The sequence below is a fragment of the Anguilla anguilla genome, chromosome 12 (genome assembly GCF_013347855.1).
Source record: "Anguilla anguilla isolate fAngAng1 chromosome 12, fAngAng1.pri, whole genome shotgun sequence".
Lineage (NCBI taxonomy): Eukaryota > Metazoa > Chordata > Actinopteri > Anguilliformes > Anguillidae > Anguilla > Anguilla anguilla.
This window is the reverse complement of record NC_049212.1, coordinates 7,360,629-7,370,256: the sequence shown is the minus strand read 5'-3', so window position 1 is coordinate 7,370,256 and position 9,628 is coordinate 7,360,629. Positions and strand designations below refer to the sequence as shown.

The 9,628-nt window shown below is 40.3% G+C and overlaps 1 protein-coding gene across 1 annotated transcript in view; it reads right to left on the bottom strand.

The window, feature by feature from the left end:
- Positions 1 to 8,081, bottom strand: part of LOC118210336 (cAMP-regulated D2 protein-like) — a 19,370-nt gene extending 11,289 nt beyond the window's left edge. The window contains exons 1-3 of the mRNA XM_035386434.1: positions 7,359 to 8,081; positions 2,239 to 2,440; positions 396 to 529 (exon numbers count right to left, since the gene is read on the bottom strand). Of these exons, the coding sequence (XP_035242325.1) occupies positions 396 to 529; positions 2,239 to 2,440; positions 7,359 to 7,847 (825 nt within the window). The 5' untranslated portion in view covers positions 7,848 to 8,081. The remainder of the gene's footprint in view (positions 1 to 395; positions 530 to 2,238; positions 2,441 to 7,358) is intronic.
- Between the last annotated feature and the right edge of the window lie 1,547 nt (positions 8,082 to 9,628).

The window sequence follows — 9,628 nt, the reverse complement described above, 5'->3', positions numbered from 1 at the left end:
TGAAAAAAAAACAAAAAAAAACTTTTCACCTAATGTACACTGTTCACATTGTACTAGTGCAGATGCTGTAGAAGCACATAGCTGGTATTGGCATTGGTAGATATTCAGGCTATTTCATCTTTTGACCACAGTTAGTTCCTAGCTAGCTAGCCATTACCTGCTACCAGTTTGTTGGGTCCAAGTCCTAAATTTCAATTTAGTCACTGTATGTTACCACCTTAGCACTGAGAACCTCTACTAAAGTAACTTTAAAATCAGCTTGACTTTCTTACATCGGTTTTTCCCCGATGATTCACGGGCCCGTCTGTTTGCATAGCCGACGTTAGATTTGTGTGACCGAATCTGGGTCACTGGGTTTGTAATTAATTTTTTAAAGGATGTTCCTCCACGGTTACCCTGCTGGGATCCCCTCCGAACCCAGCGATGTTCTGCTGCACCCAGAGGAGGGCCGCCTGCTGGTCCAGGAGCCCGTAGTTCCCCACGGCCGACGCCTTGGGGTTTTTCCCGGAGACGAGGAAACCGAAGGCACCTGAAACAGGGCGATATTCCCTCAACGGCAGTCGCATTAAAACGCGCCCCACCAGCAGTGTGAAGCGCCTCTGATAGCGCTGAGCGATTAGTGTTTTTAGTGAGTTTGGCTTGACTTCGATTCGGTTTTGGAAAATAATCACGGTTTTCAATTTCGCTTTTTAAATATATTTATTTATTTATTTTTTAGAAATATTATTGTGTTCTGCATTGCATAGAACAATATCAAACTGTGGGATCAGCATTAAATTTACCCGAACCACAAAGTGCAGCGTTTGTGTTAACTTGTAAGTCAAACTTAAGGACAAATGTTGATTAAATGCAGACCTTAAACCTGTTTGTAATGCACGTGCCCTTAAACTGGAAATGAGCACTAGATTGAATCTAGGGGAATAACACATTAAAACATTTTTAAAGAAAGGCAGAAAACAATAAAGCCAAAGGTATACTGAGATAACTTGTGCGCATTTTTTGACAAAAATGACTCGTAGGACACTTTGTGAAGCCCTAACGTGCATATGCATACCAAGTCCATAATTCCATTCCAGAGGGTTCGCTGAAAGACTAAAATAATGCTTTCTTCGCTGTGATTCTTATCGGGTCACACAGTAAGAAATAAACGCACAGTGAAGGTACATTTTTGTTCTTTAAGGAACAAAATGCTCCCTGAAAGTCCAATCATTTTCTATTTTCAGCCCCAGACCAAGGGGTGTCCAGAGACATTTGGTCATATTGCCTGTGGGCAGGGGGTGGCTACAGTGCCTCAAGCTGCAGCCCCTTTGTCGTCGTTGGCTGAACTGCCCCCCTGGACCAAATAAATAAATATTATTGTTATTGTTGTTGTTGCTGTTGTTATTGTTATAATTAAGATTATACCTAATTAAACCTAATTAAATCGCCGTAGTCATCATAAAACTAAAATGTCAGCAGTTTTTCATACAATATCTTGATGTAATGTGCCGACGTTGGGGTGGGGGCGGTTCTTGGCCCCTCAAAATGTCCAAAATGTCTGTGCACGCCCCTGGTATGCATTGTTGACGAAGGTTACAAGTTCATGCACCTCTAAGGTACCATCCCAGTGACAAATGCGTCTTTTAGACACTTTTTCATACTTTCATACCTTTTGTTCTGAGGGTGCATACTAAGTTAGTGATACTTCACTGCAAAAAAGGCTGTCTTAACTGTTTCAGTCTCATAAAAAGTAGGAAATATTAGCTTGTTTTAAGTTACTTTTTGCTTGACAAGATGAACTGTCATACCCCATTGCCAAATCTTGAAATCAGTAAAACTCATCTCATTGGCAATATTTTTGTCTTATTTAGTAAAGAAAGGAATAGAAATAGGATTTTAAGTGCAGCAAACACTTATCTATAACACGTATCTGCAGCAAACACTTACCTATAACACTTATCTACAGCAAACACTTATATATAGCAAACATTTACAATATCTATGGCAAGCACTTATCTATAGCAAACACTTATCTACAGCAAACACCTATCTATAGCAAACACTTATCTACAGCAAACACTTATGTATAGCAAACACTTATGTATAGCAAACACTTATGTATAGCAAACACTTATGTATAGCAAACTTACAGTATCTATAGCAAGCACTTATCTATAGCAAGCACTTACGTATAGCAAACACTTGTTTAGCTGGAGCAACACCAGCAGCAAGGACTCAGAACGTAAAGGCAGGTCTTACCAAGCCGGTACTCCAGGTTCACCACCACGGTGCGGGTGAAATTGGCGATGAACCTCCCGTCGTATAAGGGTTTGGAGGCCGAGCCGGCTATGAAATCCCCTCCGTGGATCCACACCATCACCGGCAGCGGTGTCAACAGAGGAGACTTGAAGTCGACGTCCAGCGGCACAAATATGTTGAGGTACAGGCAGTCTTCACTGACCTATGGAAAAAATATTACCAAAAGATGTTACATGCTAAATATACATCGAATCACCAATACTTAAATCAGAAAACGTTGCTCCTTGTCTGATTTCAAGAATAAGAGATAGGTTTCCACTCACGTGATTGGTGTAAAACACACACATGTAAGTGTTATGGAATACTTGTGTGAAGATTCAGTGTTTGTGGTTGTATTGTCTGAACTTTGTAATGTTGTAAATCCCTTATCACTGTCTTTCTCCAAGAGATTTTAATCTCAGTGAGACTTCCTGATTAGTCTACAAAAAATATGTTCAAATGTAAACTGGTGATGTCTGAATATAATCGAGAGCTTGTACTTCTCCAGAGAAGTTGGAATATCTGGCTCATTGCGCAATAGGGGTATGCTGGACATCCCAATAATGTTTGTATGTAGACATTTTACAAAAACTCTCATCTAGAGCAATTTAAACAGAAAGCCGAAAAACGTATATCTATAACTACAAAATAAAAAACTGGATTGGGATATCCCAATAATTTATTATTATATATTTTGGTGTGTAATGCTGTTTCTACTGACCAACCAAAGAAACATTACCATATGTGCTTATATTATAGGGAAATGAAAATCTTATTACAAAAAAATAAATAAATAAAAAACCACTGATACAGAAATAGGGGTGTGAAGAAACGTATTCTCATAAATGTCTAGTTTCACATCACTATCATAGAAATTGATGTCGGGGTATAATTACTTGAACAGCCAAAATAGGGGTTATTGGAATATAAGATAATCAAATCTCTGTGCAAATCATTTTCTCTTGCACTGTCAGAAAAAGAGGTACGGTAGCAGTCAGATTCTGTTCGCTATGGTAAAATGATCCCAAAGACACAAAAATGAGACTTACATCAGGCTTGGTGGAGGCATTTCCTTGCCTAAGAGACAACTGCATATTTAAGCAAAGGTTCAACAAGAGATGAAGGGCTATCCGTATATAAATTATTTAAATATACTGGCTATACAGAAAATGAGGGCTGTGGGCTGTGATCCCAGGCAATACTTTTATTCTGAAGTAAAAAAATATATATATAAAAATTAAGATTGTAGGTTATGTGGGGACATGCACATCCATTATCCTCAGTAGCAGGTGTTGGGCAGAACAGCATTCCAGCAATAATTGGTCAAATAAAAGTCTGCATGCTCTAAGGCTACCTTCAGCTGTTTTAATTCACAAAAACAGTGGCAATTCGGGCCAAAGCCCTTAATCGGTCTTCCTCAGTAGGAGCCTTGCGGTTTGCGAACCATAAAATGGTTATTTTACCATAAAAACAAACACTGAAATGAAATCTTACGGTTGCCAACTTGCCATGCTCTGAGTTTTACAGTTTCCGCCATATCGGCAGGAAGTGCTGAGCAGCTCAAGGAACGTTTTCACCATAAAGCACAGCCCGTCAACCAGGAGGAGCTCCATACGTCGCTAACCGCCATCTGCAGAGCGCAATGGCTAAGAGCGAACATTTCAAAATCCACCCGCGTTGTCCTGATTGAGTTCCCCACGCTAACCAAGCCAGGCGTGGTATGTACCTTTAACTATAAATATAGATAATTTATGATGTCTTTTCGGCAACTTCCTCTATCAATATGCTATTAACTGTTTTACATTTAATCGGAGTCGGAGGGTTGTCGGTTCAAACCCCGCCCTATGGGCGTGTCGAAGTGTCCTTGAGCAAGACACCTAACCCCTAACTGCTCTGGCGAATGAGAGGCATCAATTGTAAAGCGCTTTGGATAAAAGCGCTATATAAATGCAGTCCATTTACCATTTACCATTTACATGAAACAGATTTCTCAGGACTTCATAGCTGTCCATGTGGAGGTGGCAACAGAACTATTTTAAACATGGCTGCTGAACTTGCCACAAAACATTTTGACATTGGGCCAAAATAAAGGGGAAGCTCACTGTTCGAACAGAGGAGTTGAAATATCAGCGATATCCTGGTCATATCACCACGGGCACTGCTGCTAAGGGACCTTGTTCACTCTCTGGTTGCTGGTCTTTATTCAGCGGCGTCATTATTGAAGAAAGAAAAAAAAACATGGTCCTCTCACTGCGGTTTCATTTGATTACGCTACCTAAGGAGATGAGAACAGCTGGCCTGTAATTTGTGCTGAAATACTGTAATTCTGCAGATTCCAAAGGGGAACCAGCTCTCAGACTGCAGCCTATTCTGTTGCCGTCTAAAGTACATAAGATTTGCCCAGGCTTGATGAGGCCCAGCAGGAATTTATTGATGTTCAGCCAGTAAGTATGGACTACCTGAGAATCACTTATAGATTTTCTTTTAGAATGTGATTGTTTTAGACTAGACACTCCTTTTTTTTTTACCGGATACAAGTTGAAAGGGATGGCACTGTACCATGATTACCAAAAAAAAAGCACGAAAAAAAAAATATCTAGAGGAAATACAACTGTATCGATCTCCTTAAAAGGTTTTCCAAGGTGTCGATGTTGTACTTCTGAATCTTTTTTTATGACTGCAAGTATTTGTTTCCAATTTTGCCTTATTGCACTCTGGAGCACATGTCTTTGAACTACATTTATACATCGGTGTACAATCATCAGGGTTTCTGGGGGATTTGGGGAGTGCAATATCTATTCAGGGTGAATGAGGATGGATAATTAAAACAACTGTTTAGAAGTCTTGGTGAGAAGATCTATATTCTGTAATTGCGTTTGTTTTTTTAAAATTTGTGATTGTATAGTTCGGTTAATTGTGCGAGTGGGTGTGTGCGTTCACGTGTGTGTGTGTATGTGTGTGTGTGGGATGGGGTGGGGTGGGGTGGGGGTGGTTTTTTTGATAATGGTATGAACCTGTTGAGTCTCATTTTCTTTCTTTTTTGTTATGTGGCATAAAGGAGCCCAAAAGTCAAGTCTCTAACTCTCTCCCTCTCCCTCTCTCTCTCCTCTTCTTCCAGCACATGTTGGAACTAAAATAGTGCAGCATATGCCTGTCTCTTTGAGACATTAAGATTTATCACATAATGACTAGTCCTTTACCTGATTGGTAAGATCAGACCACTCCCTTGAGGGTGAAATATGTAAATTTACAATTTCTGTGTATTTTTCTAAATAATTATGTGTGTTTTATTGATGAATTTAATTGTTGAATTGTTTGTATTGAATTTAATTGTATTGAACTGAATTGGTTTTTGTAAATATAATTTTCTTGACTTGTGTTTTCTTAGTCTTAAGACATATGGGATACAAATACCTTCTGGCATGTTTTCTTATCTTAATAGCATGTCAGTTAAGAAAGGGTGATACATAGTGGTGGAACAAGGGGGGGGCAATGGCATGAAAAAACCCAGTAGCAAGACTGATTTAGACCCATATTGTACTTATTATGTAAACAAATTATATTAAATAATAAACCCAGCATGCAATATCATTGGCCCATCCCAACCTGCTGGTTTGACTCAACCCAGAATGAGGGCTTGTCGTGGTTTCCAGACGACAAGTTCTTCAATCTTTGTGCAGAATTTCTTCAATATTTTCAATAAAGAGGATGAGGCAGAATCTTCAGAATATCAGACCTTATTCTCAACCAGTGATCACAAAGCCGAGACCTTTCTGCAGAAAGCTCTGCCATCACCTCAGTTACATTCTTTTTTATACACTTTTTCAGACTTAACCCCCCTTAATTCCCTCCTTATGGGTGTTTCCTCTTTCAATGCGGCACATAAAATGATGTTCATTGGTTGACACTCAATCTTGCTGACTTTATGAAATCACTGTGGCTATGTTCCTTTGAAATTCCCCAAACCACCTCCTATTCTTGACATTTTAGGTAACCACCTCCTATTCTCGACATTTTAGGTAACCACCTCCTATTCTTGACTTCCCCAAACCACCTCCTATTCACGACATTTTAGGTCGTAGACTAAATGTTTTGCAAACATTGGCAAAAAAAAATAAAACAAATATATTTATATGTTTAGTGACATGTGCTCTGATAAGTTTGATAAGTTGCATGTGCCTTGATAAGTAATTAGCAAAAAGAAAATGTCAGCCGTTAGAAGTTCCTGATGTTTTTTGATGTTGATTGAAGAAAGCAGTTCCTCCTTTTTGTTTACATGTGCTCTGATATAGTGATGGGTGTACAAAGGGTGTACAGCAGGTGTTATATATCTCTTGGAATTTTCCAACAGGCTGTCCACTATTTACTCAGCAACTACCCATTACATTACAGGCATTTGGCGGATGCTCTTATCCAGAGTGACTTACACATCTTTTTACACAGTACTTACATTGCATATATACTGAATCAACGCAAGTTAAGTACCTTGCTCAAGGGAACAGCAGCAGTGTCCTGTTTGCCTCTTTTGAACCTGTGACCTACAGGTTACAAGACCAGCTCCCTACCCATTACAGTACACTGTTGGCCAGTCTAGGTTGTTTTCAATCCAGTATTTTCAAGCGTGTGTACTGTATTTTTTAAGTTGCCTGAACTGAAGGCATTTGGAGTTTTCTTATCCAACTTTGAGTCCCTGTGCCTTTGGACATGCTGAAATACTCCTGCACACAATAACAGTAGGCTTCTTGCCTTCAATGGTGGTTCTTTAAGAAACCAAGGAACATTTTGCGTGTGTGCAAGGCTATTATGATACATCACTGGATAAGGAAGCATACTGCGGAATTTTTCCTAATTAAAATGCAAATCTGCAATTGCATTTCTTTTTCATTCGATGTGCGCAAAACTCATGACAGAATTCAAATTTAAACGCCACTTAGCGTTTTCATTTCAAGTTAATGTACACACGTTGTCTTTCAATAAAGTGCATGCATGGACAACAAGCCTAATGTGTGAACCTGCTTACGTTTAAAGCGACACTGCACTTTTATGACGTAAGCAGCTTATATTTACTCTTGGTGCGTTACCTCTGTAGGACACTCGTTATAGATGGGTCCACTGCATGTCTGCATACAGCCGGGTCTCGGGAATGTGGCATCGCGCACTTCTTTCCACGGCGTCGGCGGAGTGGGGGGCTTCCACCGCCTCTCGCCAACAGGCGGGTCAGCAAACGGGACTCCGTAAAATATGTGCGCCTTGTCTACTGTAAGCCCCTTCAGTACTCCGTATTTAGTTTGAACTTGTGGACCGCCAAGCGCAGATCCGTCACCGAGGATAGACCGAGGAATGTCCCCAGAATCTGTAATATCATTCTCCAACGATTGCAGTGCGCTCCCGTCCAGCCGCAGCGTCTGGTCAGGGAAAACGGGCTCGCCTCTTGCTATCAAACTGGCGGAGAGCCTCGCCAGTAGCGCCTCGAAGCTAACTTTATTATCTGATGAAGTTAAAGTTAATGCAACACAGGATAAAACTAAACCGGTGGTAAAAAGCGCAGCTATAAGATTACAATCCGTCATCTTCACCGTCTCACGGCGAACTTTTAAATAAATGCCCCGAATTTTCGAAATGTTTCGTCTCGTCCCATTTCCTTCAGATAATCATGGGCGGAGTTGGCTTTGGGTATTAGTAGCCTGTATCGATTTGAATGCCATGAGCTCCAAAAGTTCGCACTTGTGATTCCAATTTATTCCAAATCTCTCGGAACGCAGGTCGTTTCCCAAACAAAACCTCCCTCTGTTCCACCGTCTGTTTTGTACACAGCGCTAGTGATAAAATCCCCAATAATTGGACACAACTGGTCTGCTGTTAGCCTAATACAGAATCACATGGTGCACATTTATCACAACCTGCATGGGCCAAAACAGGCTAAGTAGTATACATTTTATACTGTTCACCACTTGAGAAATCCGGACAGTAAGGGACGTCACCAGAGTTTAAGCATTCGGGGTATAGCATTACATATAATAATAAATAATTTGATGGTGCTACAGTATTCCAGACAAATACATCCCACTTCACTATCAAGATTTCTAAGGACCAAAAACAGGCAGACTGTTTGACTGGAATCTAGATAATTTTGTTCAGTGCCTTTATGTGTGTGAACAAGAATTCTTAACTACTAAACTGTACATAGGTCTTTCAAATACAATTGGGAACTATCTGTAAAAAGTCTTTTAAGGTCTTAAGATTTTTTTTTTTTGGTTGAATGATGTATAAAAGTGTTACATTTATGAGTATTCCCATTATTTTGTATACTGCAATTATTGACAAATATGGTCCATTGTTTCATATATACATAGTCCACACAAGACATCATGTGTCTTCTCCATTCTGTCTAGCTAGCCTACTCACTCACTACATCTTGACTTCTTTTTATATTGAGAAGAAAAGCTCCATAATCAAACTGCTCTACTGCCGTTTTTGTAGAAGTTAATGTTATAGATGTTACTTTCTGTTGTCTTTCATCTTGAAGGCAATATTGAGCTGACAGTGGAGAAGAGAACCATCCCTGAACTTGCACTGTCCTAGGACCTTTCTGGCATCAAAAAAAAGAAAAAAAAAAAAAGAAAAGAAAATTGAAGATTGCTCTCAAGATTGCAGTGAGTGCTAATGCATACTAGAGCAGTGGAGCTGCTCAGTGGCCAATAATAGAGGATTGTGGTTGTACTGGGCAGCTCCCAAGTGTGAAAATGTATGAGTGTGAAGCAGGGCGTTCCTGCAAAAGAGCATCCGTGCTCAGCGAACCTACCCTGGGTAAATAAAGGTTAAATAAAAATTAAAAAAAATACTTAGAATAACTGCAAATGAAACAAAACAAAAAATAATTTTGAAATTATAATGTCATTATTCCACGTACTCTCGTTTCATTCTGGTACACTCGGTTCTTTGGGACTGTAGGTCATCGGGCGCACTAGCCGTCCAGTAAAACAGCTCAGGAGAGGTTTACAGGAGACTGGGGTGTGGCCACTGCTAACAGAAAGAGCAGACATCATTCCTTTATTCTCACCAAGGGCCTCACAGGCTGCACCCACTGCCAACAGAAAGAGCAGACATCATTCCTTTATTCTCACCAAGGGCCTCACAGACTGCACCCACTGCCAACAGAAAGAGCAGACATCATTCCTTTATTCTCACCAAGGGCCTCACAGACTGCTCCCACTGCCAACAGAAAGAGCAGACATCATTCCTTTATTCTCACCAAGGGCCTCACAGACTGCACCCACTGCCAACAGAAAGAGCAGACATCAGTCCTTTATTCTCACCAAGGGCCTCACAGATGCTCCCACTGGTAGGTACT